The following is a 27,430-nucleotide window of genomic DNA, read 5'->3' as shown; positions in this document are numbered from 1 at the left end:
ATTTGTGACTTGCCAGTATTTGAGCAACAATGTCACCTCCTGAGCAGGTGCCTAAAAAGGCTGTACCTTTGCGACGAGGGATTATGTAAAACCAATTAAGCCCTTGCTTTTATCCCTTCAGCGAGCCTTCTTTTCTGCATACTGATCCGATTTATAATGAGGGGGTATCTGTATTTAGGGGAGAGATGTCAACTGCATCAGGGCCTCTGAGTCTTTCTTTCCAGTGCCCTGTTTCCGCGTGTGACACATTCCATTGCTGCGCTCAGTGCCCTGCATGGAAACACAGGGTAATTCCTATTCCAGTGCAGGAAAGCGACAGGATTCTTAAAATACATCGCTGGTGCCAAGGTCTCTGGGAGGCGCAGGCGATCTGGGGGTTCTGTCTTTCCTGGGCCTTGAAAGCATGACTTTGGGGTTGAAGACATCTTTGTGGAGAGTGGCCCTCTCTTTATTTTCACTGTGCAAGCCCTTTGGCAAGGTGGAGGTAGCGACATGGACAGGGTAAGAGCCTGCTCTGGGGGTTTAACAGAGAGTTAACTTCCCAGCCAGTTATGATTTGTAGGAGAGCTTAAAGGTGGAAAAGAAAATCCTTTTCTTAGATTCAGCAGCTTTCACTAATCAACCGCGTCTGGGTGTCACTGCTTGGCTGATTGTGCTGATAGTCCAGGTCTGTGAAGGAGCCTGGGGCCCAGGAGACCTGAGGCAGGGTTAGTCTTCCACAAAAAAAGAGGTCTGATCCCAGCATTCAGACCACAAGAGCTTGTAAATCAAACTGTTAGCTTAATAGCTTGGGCCATTATTCTAAAGCAGTGGGGCTGAAACCAAAAGCCAAATGAAAATATAGTCAATTTGTTCGTACTTTAGTGACTGAATGACTATGTAATGTCAGTGGATATCGGGCTGTAGAGGAGAGACAAGGGCTGTGGGGGCGGGGGGGGTAGAAAGATGGCATGTGCAGGAAACTGCGAGATACTTGGGCAAACATACCTTGTAAAATGGATTTTGGGTCCCCAATAACAACACGGATGTGTCCATAAAGATCCAAACTTGGGAAGTCAGCAGGCTTCACTGCTGGGGTACAGCGTTTGCCTCAGAATTTTATGCCTGATGGAAACTGAATATGAAAAACTGGGTTTGGCCAGCAGCACGTGAATGTTCAGTGAGACAATGGGAAGAACTGGGTGAAAGGGGGCTTGAACATTGGAAAGGGCACCCAGGAAAGGCTATGGAATCCCCATCCCCAAAGGAAATTTTAGTTTTTTTTTTTAATAGTCTTATTGGTTTTGTAAAAGTTATATGGACTCATAGTAAAAATTCATACAATTCAGAAAAGAGCATCAGAGAAAGTAAAAATCAGCCTACCTCTCACCCCCAGAGATCACCGCTGTTACCATGTGGAAGACCCTCCCTCCAGACGTCTGTCCACATGCACGGATATGTACAGAGATATACACGTGGGCTCTTATCCAAGAGGGGGCCACACGACACAGGCTATTAAGTAAACAGTTTTTTCCACCCAACAACATGTAATTAAAGTATCAATAAGCACAGGTCAAAATCATTATTTTTAATGGCTGCATGAATCTACCAACGTGTACTTAAGCCATTCCTTCACTGGTTGCAGCCAGTCTTTCACCATGTTATCAGCAATGCCGTAAGCTTTCAGGAGCACTTGTCCCAAGTCACTGGCAGTCCTTTTTAAAAGAAAGAGAAACTATCGGCTTTTCATGGCTTAATATTAGTTGACCATAGAATGTGTGGTTCAGACTAGGTCCTTTTACAAGCAAAAGGGGGTGCTATTAATAATCACACCTGGACAACAGGCCCAAACTAGGACTGTCCTGGGCAAGCTGGGGTATCTGCTAGGAAGAGCCCTGAGGAGGATTCTGCAAAAGGCATGTGAAGAGGGTGGGTGTTATGGTTTGAATTGTGTCCCCCAGAAAGATATCTTGAAGTCCTAACCCCTGGTACCTGTGAATATGACCTTGCTTGGAAACAGGGTCTTTGAAGATGCTATCAGTTAAGTGGAAACCCTGGTGCTGTAGTGGTTAAGTGCTATGACTGCTAACCAAGAGGTCGGCAGTTCAAATCTGCCAGGCACTCCTTGGAAACTCTGTGGGGCAGTTCTACTCCGTTCTACAGGGTCGCTATGAGTCGGAATCGACTCGATGGCGGTGGGTTTGGTATCAGTTAAGTTAATGTGAGGTCAAACAGGAGTAGGGTGGGTGGGTCCTAATCCAATCTGAGTGGTATCCTTATAAAAGAGGAGGAGGCGGACCTACAGACAGAGGAAGGATGGCTATGTGAAGCACACCTACAAACTAAAGAACGCCTGGGGCTACCAGAAGCTGGGAGGGACAAGAAAGGAACCTCTCCTAGAGCCTTTGGAGAGAGGTTGGCCTCACCAACACCCTGAATTCAGACTCCTACCATACAATGGGCTCAAACATAGCCAGGATTGTGAGGATGGCACAGAACCAGAGAGTTTTGTTCTGTTGTACATAGGGTCACCATGAGTCGGAACTGACTCGACAGCACCTAATAACGCTACCGCCCTCCAGAACCATAAGACAATAAATTTCTCTTCTTATAAGCTGTCTACTGTGTGTTCCTTTATTACAGCAGCCCTAGGAAGCCAATACAGGGAGCCAGCCCATGCTGTGGTCATGGTTGATGTGGCCGAATCATCTCCACACCCCAGACCTGGGCTGCCAGCTGAGGTTGGTGTCTTCAAACCTGCGACGACTGGATACCTGGGAATGTAGCTTCACCAAATGTCCCCTGTCTAGCTATCCACCTGTGCAGCCACCTGTCCCTCCATCCACCCCATCCACACCAGTCACCAGCAACACAGCAGCAGCAGTACTAAACTTAAGGTGGCTTGTTCACCACCGTATCACCAGTGCCGAGAACAGAGCCGGGCACAAAGGTGCTCAATGAAAAACTATGACCACTGTCATGGCAGTGTCATAACATGGGCCAGACACTGTACTAAACCCGGTACATACATCTGCTCACCAAATCCTCCTAGTAACCCTGCCAGAGAATCAGCACTGGCCCATTTTACAGAAAACTGGGTCTCAGATAAAGCCACTGGGTTCAAGGACAGTCACCTGACAGGTAAGGAGTGGCAGGGTCCTGATCTGATCCAGGTCTGGCCGACCCTGGAATCACACTCAGGGTGCCTCAACACCACCCTACTTCTCCTCTTCCTCCCCACGGACACCCCCCTTTTCCTTTAGCTCCATCACGCACTGGTGAAGGCATTAGACAGCCCCCATGCCCTGTGCACAGAGGATGTCAGCCCAAAGGCCAGCACCTCCTCCACTCAGTGGCTGGTTCACATCTAGTCCCCAGATGAGACTCTGAGGGAGGGCTCGAGCTGTTCCCCCACAACATTTCACTCTGGGTTTGGGGTGTGTCCCCTCCAAGAGTCCCCGGCTCCCACCTACATGGTTCCATGACTAGTGGACCTAGAATCACAGAATTTCCTGCAGGAGGAGGCAGTCAAGAAACTAGTCCCACCCCTCTTTTTCAGATAAAGAAACTGAGGCCCACAGAGCTTCAGGGCCCCTTCCGCTCCCTCAGCAGGCCAGGGGCACAGTGTTAACATCCCCACATGAAGGCCACTTGCCAGCAGTCAGCTGACCCATCCTCACTCTGTCCGGGCACTGGCCATTCTGCAGCAGGTGCCAGTCGCAGACCAGAAAAGGAAGATGCTTTCCAAGCCATCTGCCTGGGAGGATGCTGCGAGGAGGCAAGATAGAAGGAACTGTGCTGAGGGGTGTTTTCTTCACCTTTTCTCCGTCCCTCTGTGTCTCAGGACCCAAGTATGTGCCACAGAGTGTCGGAGGCGAGCGGGGCTCTCAGCAGCCCCTGGGAGCACCCCCCTAGTGGCTGGCAGAGTTGGTGCAGAAAGCCAGCTTGCTCGGGCGTAGATGCAGCCCAGCCCGAGAAGCGGCCTCCACCCAGGCCTGCTGCTTTTCCATGTGAAAGGTGTTTAATTATTTCTGACGGAGTTCAGCATCGACATCTGTTCGTGAGCGGGAGAGTCCATTTAGGCTATCCATCACTGTGACAGGTTCAACTTTTTTGGAAGCACTTTTTCCCTTCACAATGGGGTCTGGGTGGGGGCAGGACTGGGAGGCGGAGCAGTAAGGACGCAAGGCACAAAGACCCTCCTGGGGCTTTGCTCAGGATGCCAGCAGCAGACCCATCGGGGGAGGAATGACCCTGGCTGCACGAGGCTTTCTGAGTCACCCCAGGCCCAATCTGTGGCTAGGAGAGATGCTGGGTGCTGGAGCCTTTGGGTTGGGAAGGAGGCTTTCAGCAGGTCTGTGAATGACTTTTAAATTCTTCCTCCATTCTGGGCTGTCCTGGTCATTCATTCATTCATCTCACGGACATTTGCTGACCACCTACTATGTGCTATGCACCGTGCTAGGCTCCAGGAAACACCACAGGCATGATTCTTGTGGGGCTCACATTCTACAGGGAAGGTGGAAGTTGAACAACTAATTCCACACCAAATTAATTAATTGCAGTGTTGAAAAGTGCCGTGAAGGGGAAGATGGCCCTTCAATGGAGAAGGGGGGGGGCCCGTTGTGGGGGGCTGAGAGGTCAGAGAAAGAGTCCTTGCAAGGCATCATAGCCTAACCTTGGGGTTAGCCAGCCCAGATTCTATCTGGGATCCCCTTCTTACTGGGCAAATTCCTTCACCTCTCTGGGCCTCAGTTGCCACATAAGCAAATGGGTACATCATACCTATGAGATAACGCATGTCCAGCACTTGACACATAGTAAGGGCTCCATAAATCCATTGGTGTTGTTTCCTGACACTGAGGGGACTAAGTGTTGTGCCTGTAATGGCAGCACTGCTGGGCTGTACAGGATAGGGCTGGGGGGTGAGTCCTGCTCTAGGAGTCTCACGCAAGTCCCTGTTTCCCTCGGTCAGTAGGACAGGGGTGATGGCGGCACCTCTACCTCACAGAATCCCAAGAAGTAGTTGTGAATGTCCTCAGAAAAGATGAAAAACACCCTATACATACTGGGACTTGCATTTTTACCCTCTTTCTCAATATTCTGTGATACACAGTGAGTACTGCCTACAAGCTTGGGCCCTGCAGTTGCACAGAGCTGGGTTCCAGGCCCAGCCATGTCCTGGGCGAGGCAGACACATGCCGTTCTGACTCTCATCTGCCCAGTGGGAATGATGATGTTTGTTCTGCCTGGCGCTGAATAACAGGTTATCCTTACTGTTTCATTATTGTTGTTTATAACAACAATCTAAGGACTGGGAGAGACCCGTGGGCAGCTAGTCAAACCCTCTCTTTTGAAGGCAGAAGTTCATTCATTTATTTATGCATTTAAGCTCATACTATGGGCCAGGCACTGGGAGGCTACAAAGGCGTGTGAGACCCGGAGCTCCCAACACAGCAGTATAAGTGTCTTCTGGGGGTGGAGGGGCTGGGGCGGGAGAGAAGCCCCTGTCCTTGCTTTGTTGGGGGAAGTAGCACCTGCATCCTTCTCTGACCATTACTTTGATAGCTATGGGTAGGTTCTAAATGGGAGATGAAGGGGTTGCATGGGGCCAGGAGTTGATGCCGCAGAGCAGAGCACTAGGAGGGCATAACAGCCGTGGGTCCTGGTCCCTCCCCGGGCTGCATCCTGGATGCCTGTGTCACATGAACATCGGAGAAAACAAGAGAGAAAGGAGGAAAGGCAACAGAACGAGGGGCCAGGAAGGAGGCGGTGGAAGGAAACTGGTGAGAGTGAGAAGGAAGAGAGGAGGGAGGTTGTTGAGAAATGGTGGGAAATCGAGAGAGAAATAGAGAAACTGGAGATGAGTGACGACTTAGAGGGCCAGGGTGCACGGGGCTCTGGTGCTCCGTGGCTCCCTCCACCTCCTGAACAACACTCAGTCATGTTCTTCCCTTGATGCACGCTGCGTGCTTGGAGGTGGCGGCCATGCAGGCTGACAGGCGGCGAGGCGAATGGTCACTGACATATGCTGATGGAGGCCAATTTGGGCAGGACATGAGAGGCCACATCAAGGGGGGTGAAGCAGGTTTCTCCCGTGAAGCTCCGCAGCTTGTTCAAGTGCATTAGCCTCAGGAAGGCACCAGCCCCTCCATTGTCTAAATTGCAGTTTAATGCAACACAGTGCTAGGCCTGGGCCTGGGCTGGCCAGGAATGCTGTTTGCGCAGCTGTCTCTCTGGGGGCCCGGCATGCCCCTCTGTGGCTAGACAGAAAGGGGCACACGCAGCCCCCTCCCATCCTGAAGCCACTGTCCCCAAACCTCCCACTTCCCTTCCTCTGCACAGTACCCCCCAACCCTTTGCCACCTCCCTCCCCCCTCCACCCCCGGCTCTTACACTGTTCTTTCCTGCTAAAAGCTGCTGAAGATAAACCCCTACATGGCTGTGTGAACGTGGGCTCAGTTCCAGGGCCGGAGCATGGTGGGTTCCCTGGGTCCTTGTCTGGACCAATCTGGGTGCCTGTCACATACCTGTGTCAGTAACCAGTAGATTATGCTCCTGCTCCCATGGGGACACCGCCCTGTGGAAGATTTGGTTTTGGCGCAGCCTCAAGTCCCCAGCCCCAGACAACTCCACCACCATAGGGAGGCTTGGCCCAGATACTGTCCCCTCGGGGTGGACGTACACACCAGCTCTGCAGCTGGCCAGAGATCTGTCATCTTAAAGGCCAGTTTCCCATCTGTATGTGGGGACGGTAACAGCAGCTCCTCCTCAGGGAGTGAAGATTCCGTGAGATAATGTAAGTGGAGCACCTAGCTCAATGCACTTAGGAAATACTCAAAAAATGTGAATTGTTACTATTGCTATGATTATAGTTGTTGTTATGCCAATGGATGGTTAACAAAAACAAACCACTTGCTGTCGTGTTGATTCCGAGTCCCTGAAAGATGCAAATGGTTAAGTGCTCAACTAACTACTAACCAAAATGTTGGAGGTTTGAACGCACCCAGAGGTACCTTGGAAGAAAGGCCTGGCGAACTGCTTCCTAAAGGTCACAGCCTTGAAAACACTACAGAGGACACTTCTACTCTGACACACATGGGGTCACCATGAATGAATAGTTGGAAGCTCACAAAACTCCACAGAGACTCAGGAATAGACCAGGCAAGGCACCAACTTTCTGCCCTGGGCGCAGGAAGGGGCGAATGGAGGTAGGTTCTGACCTTCTGGAAGTGAGGCATATGCCAGAGCGCATCCAGCTTCACTGGCGGCTTGTACTTTCTCAGCTGACAGCTCCTGGTCTCGTACAGTTTCCCGAGGATCACCTGCAGGCCAGAGAAAAGCAAAAGTAAAGAGGATTACCTGGTTACCTGGGGAGGCCCATGCTAGGAGGGAGGCATGCAGGGCAGAGAGTTGGAATTTTGGATGTGGCAGACCCGTGGGTCACTCTGCCTCATTCCCTGGCCTCAAGCTTTGCTCTGGTTTCTGGTTTTACCCCAGAACACATGGAGTTGTGGATTATAGCCGTCTTGAAGGCAGGGATGATATCCCAGTCATCCTTGTAATTTCCCCTACAGATAGCACATTGCCTGGTGGGTCACAGGGACTCCACAGCGTTCAGATGATGAAATGCATTATTTGGTGGATTGTCATGATCTCTCAGGAGCAGGAGGACTTCTTTTTGGGGAGGACTTTAGGGGCCCAGTTCAGCGTCTACGACAGGGTCCCTGCAGGATGGGATTTCAGAGGCATGGAGGACATCCTGCCCCTTCTTCTTAACTGCTTGTCCTGTGCCCCTAACAAATGCCGGCAGGTCTGTGATTAGAGTCATGTAGTCCACGTGGTCCAAGGCCTCCAATCTCAGAATCAGCTGGGGCTGGGATTTCCAGGCACAGAGAAGCTCCCTTAGGCCATGGCTTTGATCCTTAGGGAAATTCAAGAACCCCTAGGGGACTTAGCAAGTAAGCTGTTCACTCTTGTGTATACCTAGAGCCTTGGTGTGAAGCGTTGGAGCCCCACACCTGCTACTGAAGAGGTGGGCAAAGTGGGAGAGGGCACTGGGACCCAAGTGACACAGACAGGATGTACCACTGTGGAAGGAGGCACAGAAAGGGACCCAGGACAGGGAGCAAAGGACCATCTTTGTAGATTTCTTCATCCTGCAGGGGTGGCTGGCCGCTGCAATAATAACACCGCACAACAGCTAATAGTTCCTAAGTTTATGCCCTCAGGCTCTGGGCCGGGTATCTTACTTGCATTCATTAATTCATTCATACACTCAACACATATTTATTGAGCATTCATCCCATGCCAGGCACTGTTATAGGAGCTAGGAATACGTCACTGAGTAAAACAAAGTCCCTGCCCTTATGGAGCTCATATTCTAGTGGGAAAGACGATAAACAAACAAAACAATTAGTTTTAAAATGTCAGGTAGTGATAAGTACTTAAAACAAACAACTAAAGCCAGGTAAGAGGCCACAGGGTGAGGGGGTGGAGATGATATTTCAGGGGGATCAGGGGAAGCCTCCTGGATAGCAGGTGACATTTGAGGGAAGACATAAGGTGGTAGAGGAGGAAGCCATCGAGATTTCCTAGAAAGAGCAACAGCAAGTTCAAAGGCCCTGGGGTAGCAGCTATCTGGGTATATGTTTAAGAAACAGGGAGGCCTGGGTGGCTTGTGTAGAAGAGGGGATCAGAGAGACTGAGGGGGCTAGATCATGTACAGCCTTACAGAGCACTGTAAGGACTGTGCTGGATCAACTCTGGATTAATCTGGAAGCCTTTGGAAGGCAGTGTAAGGACATGATCTGAGAGGCTGACACAGCTGTTGGTGGAGGGTGCAAGGGTGGACCAGGGCAAGCAGGCAGGAGGCTATTGCAATGAGGGAGGCTTAGATTAGAGCAAAGACATGGACTCAGTGAGAAGGAGTCAGACACTGGATTTGCTGAGGCATTGGAAATGGGGCACAAGAAAAAGAGAGGTGCTGAGTTTGTCTCTGAGGTTTTTGGCCCAAGCAACTGGAAAAAAGGAAGTTGCTGTTTACTGAGCTGGGAAAGATGGGGTGGCTAGGTTTAAGGGTAGGAATTGGGTGTTGGGCTTTGGATGTGTTACCATTTGAGATGCTCCTTAGATATCAGCTGGAGAAGGCGTGCAGGGAGCTAGGGGAAGGCTGGAAATACTAACCTGGGAGGAGCCCCCAGCATTCAGGCTCCCAGGGCCACAGGCCTCTGTCTCAGGGCAGAGCAGCGGGAACGAGTGTGGGGAGAAAAGAAGGCTCCTAGGACTCTTTCAGGCTGCCGGGGCATCCACATGGTTAATCTCAGTTGGGTCCCACCACATGAGGTACCAAAAAACCAAACCCATTGCCATTGAGTCGATTCCAACTCATAGCGACCCTATAGGACAGAGTAGAACTGCCCCATAGGGTTTCCAAGGAGCTCCTGGTGGATTCAAACTGCCAATCTTTTGGTTAGCAGCTGAACTCTTAAGCACTATGCCACCAGGGTTTCCATAGCCCATGAGGGAGGTTATTATTATTCCCTGAGACTCAAGGAACTGAGAAACTCACCTAAGATCACAGAGAGAGCTGGAAGTGGCAGAGATGGGATATGAACCCTGGCAGTCCACATTTTGCAGCCTCTTTTATGGTCCCCTAGCTCCTGTGGGTCTCATAGGCAGAGTCAGGGTGCAGGAGCAGCCATGGCAGCGCCAGGAACCCCAGTGAGAAGTCTATTGTCCTGGGGACTTACCCTAATAGTAGTAGCTAACATTTACCGAGCTCTTATGCTGTACCAGTCACTGGATATATGCTCCATAATGTACCAGTTGTCAACAAGTCAGTTCCGACTCATGGGGACCTCACGTGTGTCAAAGTAGACCTGCGCTTCATAGGATTTCCAATGGCTGATTTTTAAGTAGGTCGCCAAGCCTTTCTTCCGAGGAGCCTCTGAGTGGATTTGAACCTTCAACCTTTCGGTTAGTAGTCAAATGCTTAACTGTTTGCCCCACCCAGGGACTCTATAATGTACTCCTTACATACTATCCCCATTCTAAAAATGAAAAAAACAAGGCTCAGTGGGATTAGGTCACTTTCCCAAGGTCCCACAGCTTTAAGCAGTAGGATGAGGGTTGGACCCAGGCCCTCTGACGCCCCTACACATGCCCCTGTCTGCACGATGAACCTACCCTCTCCTCACCTGCCCCATCGCTGTCTCTCATAGACTGTTGTCGCTGCGCCTTGGGTACAGGGGCTGCGAGTTGAGTTGAGCCTTTGCAGGCTGGAGCCAAGCTTGATAAGCACTTGCAACAAACATGCTGTGCTACTTGCTGCTTGTTTTGTGTATAGGTGGATTTTCCGAGAAGCTGATGTTACTTGAGCTTTGGGGCTCCTTACTCACACAGATCCCTCCTAAGGCCCTGGAGGGCCCTGGTCATGTGCTCACATGGCTTCATGTTTTTGTAAAAATCGTAACAGTAATATGCTTTTGTTTACTTTTTCTTACATCGGGTCCCCAGACTGTATACGTTTCAGGGCCCACAGAACCTGGATCTGCCCCAGGTTTCACCTGAGTTACCTTTGGTGTTTCCTTCAAGGCAGTTTTTCTCTGAGGATCAGGTCCCAGCCAGATAGGCTTCCAGTGCCCCCCACAATAAAATACCTCCTGTAGAACCAGGCATGCAGAAGGTGAAGGCAACAAATAAGAGCTGAACCCCCTTTACTGATTAATGTTATTAATCAATTATATTAATTTTATTGAATGTGTCTGTGGACAACTTATGAGCCCTTCGGATCAGTCTAACCTCTCTGCTTTCTAGAACAGAATTTTGAAACTTTAACTTTGAACGAGTAGATGGTAAATTTTTTTTTTTTTTTTTAAAGCAGAGAAGCTGTCTAGTGAGGGGTTAAAAAGCACAGTTCTACTCTGACACACATGGGATCGCCATGAGTTGGAATAGATTCGACGGCAACCGGTATGTTGTATAGAATGTATAAATGGGCTTCGGAATTGAACAGATGTGGACAAGTCACATACCCTTTTTTTAAATTATGCTTTAAGTGAAAGTTTACAGCTCAAGTTAGTTTCTCACACAAAAATTTATACACACATTGTTATATGACCCTAGCTGCTCTCCCCGTAACGTGGCAGCACACTCCTCCTTTGTACCCCGGATTTCCCATGTCCATTCAACCAGCTCCTGTCCCCCTCTGCCTTCTCATCTTCCTTCTGGACAGGAGCTGCCCATTTAGTTTCATGTATCTTCTTGAGCTAAGATGCACACTCTTCATGAGTACCATTTTATCACATACCCTTTCTAAGTTTCAGTTCCCTCCTCTGGACAGTGGGGAACTGATGCCTAACATACGGGGTTGTTGTAGGAGTCACTGAGTTAAGCTTTGAGCAGAGTGTCTGGTGCAAGACAATTGCTCACTAAATGTTAGTGTTGGGGTAGAATTGCATTTGGGACATCACCGTCCAAAATCCAGGGCATCCCAAAGAAGAGGCAGGCTTCCCCTCGGTTGGTGGTAATTTGGCCTTGCAAACCAACAATCTCATCCACCCCAATAAATTGCTTATCAACCTCAGAAAACAGTCCCCCAGCAATTGGTGGATACCTAACTATTTGTAGGACAATTTAGCAGCCACAAAGAATGTAGGAACAGGAAGAGAATATTCACTTGTTTCAACAGAGTTTGCTGAGCACCTATGTGCTGGACACAAGATAGCAGGGCCCCCATTTAATCTGGGCTCTTCATTTGCCCAATGAGGAAACCGAGACCCAAACCCAGTGGTGACTCAAAGTCACACGCCTGGTGCTAGAGCCAGTTCCTCATTGGTGTTTGGGGTGGAGTCACTCACATTAGCTGCGTAAGGGATGCTTAGCTAAAAAAGAAGGGACACTGTCTACAAGATCATTTCCTAGAGTCAGAAAATTGGTCCCCGAAGGCTCAGGTTTCTGTGGCTTTGTCGACACTCTCGGTTGTCAAGAAATAGCTGGTAATTAAAAAACACAGCTGTCATATTGAGCTATAAAACAGTTTGTAATGGCAATGCTCCCTCTGAAACGGGTCATTACCATCGTTGATTCTTGCTTCAGTCATTAACGAATAAACAAGTCATGGGCTGCTTTTAAAATGTTGTTACAACGCTGTGCTCTTTAAAGAGCCAGCCCCTTGGACTCCACTGACTGCCAAGGTGGGCGTGGGCTAGGGATGCTGAGAACAGCCTGGAGAGGCCTCTGCACTAAGCCACCGGCCTGAGGAGCCCTCAGCCCCTCCCTGCCACAGCACCGTCCCTTCAGGAAGATTCTCTATAACTGAGGGGACCAGGATTCCTGGTAAGCCTCTTCTGATACCCAGTTTGGCCCTAGAACATCACAGGTGTTGTCAAACCCTGGATTTGCTGAGGCTTCCCACAATCAGTGGGACGTAGGAGCTGGCCTTCAAAACAGCCTGGGCTCTGGGATTGGACACGCCTTTGGCAAGTCACTTAGTCTCTCTGAGTCTCAGTTTCCCCAAATGAAGATGAAACAAATTGAGATGGTGTCACTGACCTCGTGGAGTTTTTGGAAGGACTACATGCAGGAACACAGAGGGTGTGCTCAGCCAGGTACTTGACACAGAGTGTGGCTTGGGGGCGGTGGTGGTTGTAGTTGTTGTAACAACCAGTGACACTAAAGCCATGCCCTTAGTGAAATCTATAAAGCGCTTTGTGAACACAAAGCAATTCTTATTTTTATGGTGATCAGTTTGGAGCTACTGGAAAGGAGGCCAATCTGAGCTCTCAGAAAGTCTGAATTTTGGAATATTTTAAAGGAAGTACTGTTTTGGTATTTTCAAATGTGCACGGCAATGCAAAATTAGCAGCTAACAATGTTTTTCCAGGTAAAAAAAATCTCGCCAGGCTGACTTTCTGCCAGTTGCTAATGATTCATGTTATTAGTCTTTGGCAGTATCCACCCAATGGGGACAGCACAGGTTTGGAAGTCTGTCAGGCCTCAGCTCAAATTTCCCCGTGCACGGCCCCACCTCTGTGAGCTTCAATTTCTACACCTACAAAATAGGGATAATAACACCCACCTCACAGGTTTTTGGGAGGCATGAATGAGACGATGTATATAATGTACAGAGTCCCTGCGTGGCACAAACAGTTAAGCTGTAGCTGCTAACCAAAAGATTGGTGGTTCATATCTACCCAGAGGTGCCTCAGAAGAAGACTGGTGATCTATTTCCAGAAAATTAGCCATTGAAAACCCTATGGTACACAACAGCCAAATGGTGGAAACAACCTAAATGTGGTACATACATACAATGGAATACTACTAAGCCAGTGGGAGAAATGAAGTCTTGATAGATCCTGCAGTATGGATGGAGTTGGGAAACATGCCGAGTGAAACTGGTCAATCGCAAAAGGATAAATATTGTATGGCCTCACTTACATAATATAAAAAGACAAGAACAAACAAATGTATAGAGAACGAAGTTTACCAGGGGCAGGAGGGAAGGGGAAAGGAGGTTTTAACAGTGATGGAAATATCACGTTAATTAACAGTCAATTATTGTAATTGCTGTTAATAAGTTATACACCTGTAAAAAGTTGACTTGGCAAAAGCTGTGTGATAGATACATTTACAACAATGACCAAAAAAAAGAAAAGAAAAAGAGAAAGAGTAGCTGCCGAGGCTGAAAACCTCGCAGGATTTGGTTTCTTGGTTTGGAGGTTTAGGGTCATGGTTTCATGGGACATCTCAGTTAACTGGCCTAATAACACGTTTAGACCTCTGCTCTACTTCTTAGTTCGATTCGTAGTGCCGGGGGTCTTAAGAGCTTACAAGTAGACTTTCAAGGCACAACAATTGGTCTCTAGCCTGCAACAACAGAGGAAGAAGGAGAGTCAGCAGTAGGAGGAGGATATGGAATGTGTGGCTAATTGCTTGCATTAACAACTGCCTCCTTTACCAGGAGACAAGAAGAACTGGATGGTGACTCGCTACCATTACTGAACATTTTGATCAAAGATTCCATAGAAGAATCCTAATCAAAAGGGGGGAAATGTAGAACAGAATTTCAAATTCTCTTGGATTCCAGACTTCCTGGAGCCATGAAGGCTGGATGAACTCCTGGAACTACTGGCTTGAGATAACCTTTAAACCTTAAACCAAAAATATCCCCTGAATTCTTCTTAAAACCAAAGAACGTTTAGCTTAACTAGTAAAAAAAAAGTCTGCCTTGAGCAATATGTTTGTCATGGATTGAATTGTGTTCCCCCAAAATATCTGTCAACTTGGCTAGTCATGATTCCCTTGTATGACTATCTGCCATTTTATCTTCTGATGTGATTTCCCTGTATAGTGTAAATCCTATCACTTATGATGTAGTAAAATTGATTAGCGGCCATTATACTGATGAGGTCTACAAGATTAAGTGGCGTCTTAACCCAATCTCTTTTGAGATATAAAAGAGATAAGTGATCAGAGAGACCTGGGAACCTCACACCACCAAGAAAGCAGCACCAGGAGCAGAGCACGTCCTTTGGACCTGAGGTTCCTGCACTAAGATTCTCCCAGACCAAGGGAAGACTGATGACAAGGACCCTCCTCCAGAGCTGATAGATAGAGAAAGCCTTCCCCTGGAGCTGGCGCCCTGAATTTGGACTTCCAGCCTATTGGACTGTAAGAGAATAAACTTCACTTTGTTAAAGCCATCCACTTGTGTAGTATTTCTGTTATAGCAGCACTAGAAGACTAAGACAATTCTCTGTTCAGAACTATTTCTATGGGATCAAATTGACAGTAGCAACTCAAAAAAATTAGGTAGAAACCTTACAGCACAGTGAATATATGTTAATGGGAAAGGAACAACTCAGAAAAGGAGGAAGAGAGTGGTTGCACAACTCAAAGAATGTAATCAATGTCACTGAATTGTATGTGTAGAAGCTGTCAAATTGCTGCTTTTTTTTTTAGTTGTCCTTTATGTGAAAGTTTACAGCTCAAGTTAGTTTCTCATACGAAAATTTAGACACACTTTGTTATGTGACCCTAGTTGCTCTCTCTATAATGTAACAGCACACTCCTTTCCACTCCAGATTTCCCATGTCCATTCAACCAGCTCCTGTCCCTTTCTGCCTTCTCAGCTTGCCTCCGGACAGGAGCTGCCCGTTTCGTCTCATGTATCTACTTCAACTAAGAACAGTTCTCACGAGCATCATTTTATGTCTTATAGTCCAGTCTAATCTTTGTTTGAGCAGTTGGCTTCAGGAATGGTTTTAGTTCCGGGTTAACAAACAGTCCAGGGGCCATGTCTTCTGGAGTTCCTCCAGTTTCAAGCGGACCATTAAGTCTGGTCTTTTTACTAGAATTTGAGTTCTGCACCCCACTTTTCTCCTTCTCCCTCAGGAACTCTCTGTTGTGTTCCCTGTCAGGGTAGTCACTGGTGGTAGCCAGGCACTATCTAGTTCTTCTGGTCTCAGGTTGATGGAGTCTCTGGTTTACGTGGCCCTTTCTGTCTCCTGGGCTAATGTTTTCCTTTTGACTCTTTGCTGTTCTTCATTCTCCTTTGCTCCAGGTGGGTTGAGACCAACTGATGCATCTTAGATGGCCGCTTGCTAGCTTTTAAGACCCCAGACGCCACTCACCAAAGTGGGATGCAGAATATTTTCTTAATAAACTTTGTTAGGCCAATTGACCTAGATGTCCCTGAAACCATGGTCCCCAGACCCCTCCCCTGCTACTTCGTCCCTCGAAATGTTTGGTTGTATTCAGGAAACTTCTTAGCTTTTGGTTTAGTCCAGTTGTGCTGACCTCCCCCGTATTCTGTGTTGTCCTTCCCTTCACCTAAGATAATTCTTGTCTACTACCTTTTTTTTACTACCTAGTTAGTGAATACCCCTCTCCCTCCCTCTTCACCCCTTTAACCATCAAAGAATGTTTTCATCTGCATTTAAACTTTTTCTTGAGTTCTTATAACAGTGGTGTCATACAATATTTGTCCTTTTGCGACTGACTAATTTCACTCAGCATAATGCCTTCCAGATTCATCCATGTTATGAGATGTTTTTCAGATTAATCGTTGTTCTTTATCATTGTGTAGTATTCAATTGTGTAATTTGTTTATCCATTCTTCCATTGATGGGTGCCTAGGTTGTTTCCACCTTTTTGCTATTGTGAACAGTGCTGCAGTGAACATGGACGTGCATGTATCTATTCATGTAAAGGCTCTTATAATTCTCTAGGATATATTCCAAGGAGTGGGATTGCTGGATCGTATGGTACTTCTATTTCAAGCTTTTCCAGGAAGTGTCAAATCAATTTCCAAAATGGTTGTACCATTTTACATTCCCACCAGCAGTGTATAAGTGTTCCAGTCTCTCCACAACCTCTCCAACATTTATTACTTTGTGATTTTTGGATTAATTGTAGCCTTGTTGGGGTGAGATGGTATCTCATTATAGTTTTGCTTTTTGTTTCTCTAATAGCTAATGATAGTGAGCATTTCCTCATGTATCTGTTAGCTGCCGGAATGTCTTCTTTAGTGAAGTCCTGTTCATATCCTTTGCCCGTTTTTTAATTGGGTTATTTGTCTTTTTGTTGTTGAGGTTTTGCAGTATTTTGTAGATTTTAGAGATTAGGCCCTGATTGGATATGTCGTAGCCAAAATTTTTTTCCTAGCCTGTAGGTTGTCTTTTTACTCTTTTGGTGAAGTCTCTTGATGAGCATTTAAGTGTTTGATTTTTGGGAGCTCCCAGTTATCTAGTTTTTCTTCTGGTGTTTGTGTATTGTTAGTAATGATTTGTATTCTGTTTATGCCATGTATTAGGGTTCCTAGCATTGTCCCTATTTTTTCTTCCATAGTCTTTATCGTTTTAGATTTTATATTTACGTCTTTGATCCATTTTGAGTTACTTTCTGCACTTGGTGTGATGTATGCATCTTGTTTCATTTTTTTGCAGATGGGTATCCAGTTATGCAAGCACCATTTGTTAAAGAGGCTGTCTTTTTTCCGTTGAACAGCCTTGAGGCCTTTGTCAAATATCAGCTACTCATAGGTGGTTGAATTTACGTCTGGATCCTCAATTCTGTTCCATTTGTCTATGTGTCTATTGTTGTACCAGTACCAGGCTGTTTTGACTACTATGGCGGTAGGTATAATAAGTTCTAAAATCAGGTAGTGTGAAACCTCCCACTTTGTTCTTCTTATGCCTTACTTATCCAGGGCTTCTTCCCTTTCCATATGAAGTTGGTAATTTGTTTCTCCATCTCATTAAAAAATGCCATCGGAATTTGGATCGGGATTTCATTGTATCTGTAGATTGCTTTGGATAGAACTGGCATTTTGACAATGTTGAGTCTTCCTATCCATGGGCAATGTATGTTTTTCTACTTATGTGCAGCAGTGTCTTATAGTTTTCTTTCTATAGGTATTTTACATCTCTGGTTAGTTTACTCCTAAGTATTTTATCTTCTTGGGGGCTATTGTAAATGGTATTCATTTGGTGATTTCCTCTTGGAGGTTCTCTTTGTTGGTGGATAGGAATCCAACTGATTTCTGTATGTTTATCTTGTATCCTGACACTCTGCTGAACTGTTCTATTAGTTCCAATAGTTTTCTTGTGGATTCTTTGGGGTTTTCTGTGTATAAGATCATATCATCTGCAAGTAGAAATACTTTTACTTCTTCCTTAGAATTGGTGTATGTTTTGCTGTGTAAATTCTCAAGAACAACAACAAAATAAATAAAATTATATTAAAAGAAAAAAAGGAAAGAAAACCCTGTGGAGCACAATTCTACTCTGACACGCGTGGGGTTGCCATGTTTTATATAATGTACCTGAAGTGTTTAGCCTGGGGTCTATTCATTAATTTTAACAAAATATATTCCTAATGTTTAATAGAATGTGTTCTTTAAAGCAATCTCCTGAAAGTTAGTTTTCATTTTTAGCTTTTCCTTGTTCTCTATAGATAGTATAGGGCATGTATTTCCATCTAGACCAGATTAGTTTTAGATTAAAATCAGATTTTTGGATGGGCTCAGTGGTTAAGAGCTCAGCTGCTAACCAGAAGGTTGGCAGTTTGGATCCACTAGTTGCTCCTTGGAAACCCTGTGGGGCAGTTCTGCTCTGTTCTATAGGGTCACTATGAGTTGGAATCGACTCAATGGCAAAAGGTTTTTTGGTTTTGGTGGCGTAGTGTTTGAGAACCTGGCCACTACCCAAAAGTTCTTCAGTTGGAATCCACCAGCCGCTTCTTGGAAATCCTATGGGGCAGTTCTACTCTGTCCTATAGGGTTACTATGAGTTAGAATTGACTCGATGGTGATGGGTTTGGTTTTCCTTTGAAGTCACGAAAGAGTTTGGTGGAAAGAACGCCTGGGCAGGAATCAGGAGAGCTGGGTTCTAATCCTGCCTTGGAGGCACAAAGGGCCAAATTGCTGGCGAGATGGCCCAGTCCCTTACACACTCTGGGCTTAAAGGGACTGAATGTGAAAATCTCCAAATCCTTTCCAGCTTACTAATTCTTTGATGCCCGGTTAGCAGAGCAATAAGCAACTTGATTCCTCATCCCACCCTCAAAGACAAACATACGCAGATGTCAATCAGAGCTTTGCCTGGGCCAGTCTTTTTCTCCCCTGCCACCCCAACAACTTGCCACCCAGGAGTTGTGGCTGCATTTACCTTGTGCTTTTTCTCCATTTTAATGGCCTTCTGGGCAGCCTTTTGTTCCTGCACCCACAGTTGCTGGTACCGGTGCTGCAGCAGATCAAAGAAGGGTGTCGAAGGCCTAGAGGGAAGTCCAGACAGAGCTTGAGGTCTTGGAAAAGCCAGCGTCACCCCCCTTCCACACGGTGCTTACCTAACAGGGCTACAGATCAAATCTTCCCAGGGTTGTGAAGACCCTTCCCCAGCCTGCAAAAGCCATGGAAGGAGCAGATCCCTTGCATGATTCATTCAACAAACATTTACTTTGCACCTACAGATGCTAGGGCTGGGGACTATCTTGTAGCCAAGAAGCCTGCAGTCCTGTGGGCACTTATCCTGTGCTAAGCACTGTATATGCCCTGCCCCCTAGCAGCACATTACAGCAGGTACAATTACTAAAGTCCACTACCCAGCTGTCAGTTTTTTGTACTGTGGTGGCTTTTATGTTGCTATGATGCTGGAAGCTATGACACTGGTATTTCAAATACCAGCAGGGTCACCCATGGGGGCAGGTTTCAGCAGAGCTTCCAGACTAAGACTAGGAAGAAAGGCCTGGCAATCTACTTCTGAAAATTAGTCAGTGAAAGCCATATACATCACAACAGAATATTATCTGATATTGTCATGAATTGAATTGTGTCCCCCCAAAATATGTGTCAACTTGACTAGGCCATGATCCTTAGTAGTATGTAATTATCCTCCATTTTGTGACCTGATATAATTATTCTTCACTTTTTGATCTGATGTAATTATCCTATGTGCTGTAAATCCTAACATCTATGATGTTAATGAGCAAGATTAGAGGTAGTTACGTTAATGAGGCAGGACACAATCTACAAGATTAGGTTGTATCTTCAGTTGATCTCTTGAGTATAAAAGAGATTAAACAAGTAAGCAGAAATCAAGGGACTCCCTACTATTAAGAAAGAAGAGCTGGGAGTGAAGTGTGTCCTTTAGACCCTGGGTCCCTGCACTGAGAAGCTCCTAGATAAGGGGAAGATTGGTGACAAGGACCTTACCCGAGAGCCAACAGAGCAAGAAAGACTTCCCCTGGTATAACAGAAATACAAGTGGATAGTTTGTTAAAGCCATTCACTTACGTTATTTTTGTTACAGCAGCAGCACTAGGTAACTTTTGCCAGTTCAACTTTTTACAGGTGTACAACTTGTTAGCAGCAATTACATTAATTAGCTATGCTACCCTACCCTTAATCAATGACATTTTTCTATCACTGTAAACTGAAATTCTGTATTCCATAAGCTATAACCCCCTCTCCCCCTCCCTCCTGCCCCTTTGTTCTTTGTTCTCTATACAGTTGCCTGTTCTTGTCTTTTTTATAGGAAGCCGTTGTGGTGCAGTGGTTCAGCACTCGGCTACTAACCTAAAAATCTATGATTTGAACCCACCAGCCACTCCAAGGGAAAAAGATGTGACAGTTTGCTTCCATAAAGATTTACAGCCTTGGAAACCCTATGGAGCAGTTCTACTCTGTCCTATAGGGTTGCTATGAGTAAGCACTGGCTCAATGGCAATGGGTTTGGTTCTTTTTTTTATGTAAATGAGGTAATATAATATTTGTCCTTTTGTGATTGATTTATTTCACTCACCATAATGTCTTCAAGCTCCATCTATATTGTAGCATGTATCAAGACTTCATTTCTCCTACTTGCTGCGTAGTATTCCACTGTATGAACGTACCACATTTTGTTTATCCATTCATCTGCTGATGGACATTTAGATTGTTTTCACCTTTTGGCTATTGTACATAGTGCTGCAGTAAACATTGGTGTACAAATCTCTGTTTGGGTCTCTGCTTTCAAGTCTTTTGGGTATATACCTAGGAGTGGAATTCCTGGGTCACATGATTGTTATATTTTTAGTTTTTTGAGAAACCGCCAAACTGTTTTCTACAACAGTTGTACTACTTTGCATTCCCATCAGCGATGGGTAAGAGTTCCAATTTTTCCACATCCTCACCAACATTTGTTATTTTCTGTTTTTTTTTTTTTTTAAAGCCATTCTAGTGGAAGTGAAATGGTATCTCATCGTGGTTTTGATTTGCATCTCTCTCATGGCTACTGATGTTGAATTTTTTTCCTGTGTTTGGTGGCCATTTGAACATTCTCTTTGGTGAAATGTCTATACAAGCCCTTTGCCCATTTTATGATGGGGTTATTTGTCTTTTTGTTGTTAAGTTGTTGAAATTTTATATATATTCATTAGATTCTTGTCAGATATATGGTTTCTGAAGATATTCTTCCAGTTCGTAGTTTGGTTTTTCACTTTTTGGGTAAAGTTTTTGATAAAAAGTTTTTAATTTTTATGAGATCTTATTTATTTTGTTTTTGCTGTTTGTGCTATTGTTATTACATTAGATAATCCACTGTTAAAAGCTAGGCCTGACAGCGTTGCCCCTGCTTTGTCTTTTAACAATTTTACGGTTTTAGTTTTCACATTTAGGTCTTTAAACTTTTTTGAGGAGGCGGGGCCAAGATGGTGAAATAGACACTTCCTGTGGTCCCTCTTACAACAAAGACCCAAAAAAACAAGTGAATAGATTATATATGACAATCTAGGAGTCCTGAACATCAAGGATAAAGTTGAAGAGTCAGACTTAGTGGCAGGGGGAGGGAGAGTTCGGAAGCGGCAAAGAAGTGCCATACGTGACCTAGCCAGCATCCTGCAGGCTGGGTCATTTGGTGCACGTGGGCTGAGACAAGCAGTAGGGCCTGGGATGCATTTTACCACATCAGGAGAGACCTAGTGGTGGAGAGTCTGCACAAGCCTCCAGAGCCAAGAAGAAGCAGCGCTGGATCTGTGAAAGTTAAGTCCAAGTGTCTAACCTAAAGCACAGGTTCAAAATAACCTTTCCTCTCTGGGACTTCCAGGAGGGAGAAGTGCCTCTCTTCTCCTCACCTACCCCCACCCTGCTCTGCTGCAGTGTCAATTGGCAGTATTCAGCAGTTGCTGCACCCCGTAGGCCGGAAGTGGGACCTGTTGCACCTGAGCCTGTCTCCTGGCCTTTGAGGAGAGAACAAATGAACAAACAAACAAAAAAGAAACCACCAGCTCCTCTAAGCTGGGAGCTCAGGACTAACCTTACCCAAGCCAGTCTCGTGGGTTTAAAAATTGCCACACCCCCTAAGCTGGGAACTTATGACAGGCACTGCCTCTTTGCCTAGGCACAGGCATAAGGGGTCCATGGACTTCAGTGCCTTTCATCCCTGCCTAGACTTGTGTGGGCCCATTCAACAGCATATGCCCTCATTAGCATAGTCAACAGGATACATACCTGAAGCCTATTTTCAGTTGCAACAGCTACGGGGGAGTGGCAGATTCGCGGCATTTGACACCACCCTGCCCGTTAAGCAGGGTCCTCAGTCACCCATATCAGGGGCCTGAGGACTGGTGGCTTAACGCATTCCACCTAGCCACCCATGACAGGGGTCTGAGAAAAAGTGGTGCCTCCCAGTTCTTACAGCCAACAGCACTGGTGCCCAAAGTCTGGCTGTAAAACCCACCCTTCTACGTGCTATAGGGGACAGGGACATACCTTCCATCCAGGCACTCAGGGGCAGCTGTCAGCCCCCTACCTTGCTCAGCACATAACCCACTACTGCATCCAGATGCCTGTGACTGCTCCAATCACCCCTACATAGCCCTGCCCGTCTAGCACTGTAGATTATAGGCTGTACCACATACTCGGTGACTGAAAACTTGGACACCTGAACTGAATCCACACAAGAAAGTAAACGGACTCCTGGGCTCACACACCTAGTAGCAGCTCTAGCCACCTAGAGACAGAGTTTCAAGGACACCAATAACCAAAGTAGCTCACATGCCCAGCTTATTTGAGCATATTAAAACAAAACAAAACTAGAAGGTAGGACACAGTAAGCAAACACAAAATAAATAAATACAATAACTTATTGATGGCTCAGAGACAACAGTTAATATCAAATCACATAAAGAAGCAGACCATAATGGCTTCAGCAAGTGACCAAAACAAAGAACCAAAAAACCTTCTGGAGGAAGAGAAGGTCTTAGAATTACTAGAGGTAGAATTCAAAAAATTAATATACAGAGCTCTTCAAGAAATCAGGAAGAAGATCAGGCAAAACTCAGACCAAGCCAAGGGACACCACAGACAAAGCAACAGAGGAATTTAGGAAAACTATACAAGAGCAGAATGACAAATTTAACAGGCTGCTAGAATCTATAGAGAGAGAGCAAACATAAATTCAAAAGACTAACAATAAAATTCCAGAATTAGACAACTCAGTAGAAAGTCAGAGGAGCAGAATTGAGGCAATGGAAGTCAGAAGTAGTGGGATTGAAGATAAAGCACTTGACACCAATTTATTTGACGAAAAATCAGATAAAAGAATTTTAAAAAGTGAAGAGACCCTAAGAATTATGTGTGACTCTATCAACAGGAATAGCCTACGAGTGATCGCAGTACCAGAATGGGGGAAGGGGGGAGAGGAGATAAAAGAAATTACAGAGAGAATTGTTGAAGATTTGCTGGCAGAAAACTTCCCTGATATCATGAAAGATGAGAAGATATCTACGCAAGAAGCTCATCAAACTCCACATAGGGTAGACCCCAAGACATAGTATAATCAAACGTGCCAAACCAAAGACAAAAAGAATTTTAAGAACAGCTAGGGATTGAAAAGTCACCTACAAAGGAGAGTCAATAAGACTAAGCTCTGACTACTCAGCAGAAACCACGCAGGCAAGAAATCAATGCAATGACGTATATAAAGCCTTGAAGGAAAAAAATTGCCAGCCAAGATTTAAATATCCAGCAAAACTAGGGCATTTCCAGTTAAACAGAAGTTGAGGGAATTTGTAAAAACTAAACCAAAATTACAAGCTAATAGGAGTCCTCTGGCCAGAGAACCAATAAAACCAGATAACAACAGGAGACTAGAACACAGGACAGAACAACCAGATATCAACCCAGATAGCGAAGTCACAAAAATAAGTCAATGCTAAAACACTGAAGATAGGGAAACAGAGATGTCAATATGTAAAAGATGACAACATTAAGACAAAAAAGAGGGACTAAATAGTGTAGTCATAGAACTTGCATATGGAGAGGAAGTTAAGGTGATATCAAGAAATAAAAGATTGGTTTAAACTTAGAAAAATACAGGTAAATTTTAAGGTAATCACAAAGGAAACTAACAACCCTACACATCAAAATGACAGCATTAAACTCCTACCTATCAATCGTTACACTGAATGTAAATGAACTAGCTGCACACATAAAGAGAGTGAGTACAGAATGGATTTTTAAAAAACATGATCTGTCTATATATGCTGCCTAAAAGAGACACACCTTAGTTTCAAAGACACACACAAACTAAAACTCAAGTGGGAGGCCTTACTTCACCAGATTTTCAAACCTATTATACTGCCACAGTAGTCAAAACAGCCTGGTACTGGTACAACAACAGATACATAGACCAATGGAACAGAATTGAGAATTCAGAGATAAAGCCATCCACATATGAGCAGTTGATATTCCACAAAGGCCTCAAAACAGCTAAATGGGGAAAAGACAGTCTTTTTAACAATTGCTGCTGGCATAACTGGATATCCATCTGCAAAAAAATGAAACAAGACCCATACCTCACTCCATGTACAAAAATGAGCTCAAAATGGATCAAAGACCTAAATATAAAATCTAAAACAATAAAGATCATGGAAGAAAAATAGGGACAACGTTAGGAGCCCTAATATATGGCATAAACAGCATACAAAACATTAGTACAATGCAGAAGAAAAACTAGATAACTGGGAGCTCCTAAAAATCAAACACCTATGCTCATCCAAAGACTTCACCAAAAGAGGAAAAAGACTACCTACAGACTGGGAAAAAGTTTTTAGCTATGAAATTTCCAATCAGCACCTGATCTCTAAAATCTATATGATACTGCAAAAACTCAACTACAAAAAGACAAATAACCCTATTAAAAAATGGGCAAAAGATATGAACAGACACTTCACTAAAGAAGACATTCAGGTAGCTAACAAGATACATGAAGAAATGCTCACAATCATTAGCCATTAAAGAAATGCAGATCAAAACTACAATGAGATTTCATCTCACTCCAGTGAGGCTGGCTTTAATCCAAAAAACACAAAATAATAAATGGTGGAGAGGCTGCGGAGAGATTGGAACATTTATACACTGCTAGTGGGAATGTAAAATGGTACAACCACTTTGGAAATCGATTTGGCACTTCCTTAAAAAGCTAGAATTAGAACTACCATAGGATCGAGCAATCCCACTCCTTGAAATATATCCTAGAGAAATAAGAGCCTTTACATGAACAGATAAGTGCACACCCATATTCATTGCAGCACTGTTTACAATAGCAAAAAGATGGAAGTACCCAAGGTGCCCATCAACAGATGAATGGATAAATAAATCATGGTATATTCACGCAATGGAATACTACACATCTATTTTTTATAAAGAACAGTGAGGAATCTGTGAAACATTTCATAACGCGGAGGAACCTGGAAGACATTATGCTGAGTGAAATTAGTCAGTTGCAAAAGGGCAAATATTGTATAAGACCACTATTATAAGAACTTGAGAAATAGTTTAAACCGAGAAGAAAACATTCTTTTGTGGTTACGAGAGGAGGGAGGGAGGGAGGGTGGAAAAAGGGTATTCACTAATTAGATGGTAGATAAGGACTACTTTAGGTGAAGGGAAAGACAATACACAATACAGGGGAGGTCAGCATTACTGGACTAAACCAAAAGCAAAGAAGTTTCCTGAATAAACTGGATGCTTCGAAGGCCAGTGTAGCAGGGGCAGCGGTTTGGGGACCATGATTTCAAGGGACATCTAAGTCAATTGGCATAATAAAATCTATTAAGAAAACATTCTGCATCCCACTTTGAAGAGTGGCATCTGGGGTCTTAAATGCTAGCAAGCAGCCATCTAGGATACATCAGTTGGTCTCAACCCACCTGGATCAAAGGAGAATGAAGAACACCAAGGACACAAGGTAATTACAAGCCCAAGAGACAGAAAGGGCCACGTGAGCCAGAGACTACCTCATCCTGAGACCAGAAGAACTAGATGGTGCCCGGCTACAACCGATGACTGCTCTGAAAGGGAACACAAGAGAGAACCCCTGAGGGAGCAGGAGAGCAGTTGAATGCAGACCCCAAATTCTCATAAAAAGAGCAGACTTAATGGTCTGACTGAGACTGAAAGGACCCCAGTGGTCATGGCCCCCAGACCTTCTGTTGGCCCAGGACAGGAACCATTCCCAAAGCCAACTCTTCAGACATGGGTTGGACTGGACAATGGTTTGGAGAGGGATGCTGGTGAGGAGTGAGCTTCTTGGATCAGGTGGACACTTGAGACTATGTTGGCATCTCCTCCCTGGAGGGCAGATGAAAGGCTAGAGGGGGTTAAAAGCTGGCGAAATGGACATGAAAAGAGAGAGTGGAGGGAGAGAGTGGGCTGTCTCATTAGGGGGAGAGTAATTGGGAGTGTGTAGCAAGGTGTATATAATGTTTTTATGTGAGAGACTGACTTGATTTGTAAACTTTCACTTAAAGCACAAGAAAAATTATTAAAAAAAAAAAAAAGCAGGAGTGGCAATGTTAATCTCTGACAAAGTAGATTTCAAAGCAAAATCCACCACAAAGGATAAAGATGGAAGGGTCAATACACCAGGAGGACATAGCCATAATAAATATATATGCACCCAACGACAGTGCTCCAAAATACATAAAACAGTCTAACAGCATTGAAAAGAGAAATAGACAGCTCCACAATAGTAGTAAGAGACTTCAACACTTCTGGTGAAGGACAGAATATCTAAAAAGAAGCTCAGGAAAGACAGGGAAGATCTAAATGCCACAGTCAACCAGCTTGATCTCATAGACATATACAGAACACTCCACTCAACTGCAGCCAAGTATACATCCTCCAGAATAGACCACATATTAGGCCACAAGGCAAGCTTCAACAGAACCCAAAACATCAAAATACTACAAAGCAACTTTTCTGACCATAAAGCCATAAAGGTAGAAATCAATAACAGAAAAAGCAAGGAAAAAAAAAAATCAAATACGTGGAAACTGAACAAAACCTTGCTCAAAAATATAGAAGAATTCAAGGGCAGAATAAAGAAATTCATAGAATCGAATGAGAATGAAAACACATCCTACCAGAACCTTTGGGACACAGCAAAAGCCATGCTGAATTTATAGCAGTAAATGCACACTTCCAAAAAGAAGAAAGGGCCAAAATCAAAACATTAACCCTACAACTCAAACAAATGGAAAGAGAGAAGCAAAAGAAACCCGTGGGCACCAGAGAAAGGAAATAATAAAAATTAGAGCAGAAATAAATGAAATAGAGAACGGAAAAACAATTGAAAGAGAAAACAAGACCAATAGCTGGTTCTTTGAAAAGATCATCAAAATTGATAAACCATTGGCTAAACCGACAAAAGAAAAATAGAATAGGAAGTAAATAACCCAGATAAGAAATGAGATGGGTGATGTTACAACAGACCCAACCGAAATTAAAAGAATCATAACAGAATACTATGAAACACTGTACTCCAACAAATCTGGAATCCTAGAGGAAATGGACAAATTTCTAGAAACACACCACCTACCTAAGCTAAAACAAACTGAGGTAGAAAAACTAAATAAACCTATAATAAAAGAAGAGATTGGAGAGGTAATGAAAGAAAACTCCCAAAAA

At 44.8% G+C, this 27,430-nt stretch overlaps 1 protein-coding gene across 1 annotated transcript in view; it reads right to left on the bottom strand.

Annotated features, from left to right (window-relative positions):
• The window catches only part of CFAP77 (cilia and flagella associated protein 77), a 169,965-nt gene that overhangs the window by 22,431 nt on the left and 120,104 nt on the right, over positions 1-27,430 (bottom strand). Inside the window, exons 4-5 of the mRNA XM_049896292.1 lie at positions 18,651-18,756; positions 7,203-7,304 (exon numbers count right to left, since the gene is read on the bottom strand). Coding sequence (XP_049752249.1) covers positions 7,203-7,304; positions 18,651-18,756 — 208 coding nt within the window. The remainder of the gene's footprint in view (positions 1-7,202; positions 7,305-18,650; positions 18,757-27,430) is intronic.

The sequence above is a fragment of the Elephas maximus genome, chromosome 9 (assembly GCF_024166365.1).
Source record: "Elephas maximus indicus isolate mEleMax1 chromosome 9, mEleMax1 primary haplotype, whole genome shotgun sequence".
NCBI lineage: Eukaryota > Metazoa > Chordata > Mammalia > Proboscidea > Elephantidae > Elephas > Elephas maximus.
This window is presented reverse-complemented; position numbering and strand designations above follow the sequence as displayed.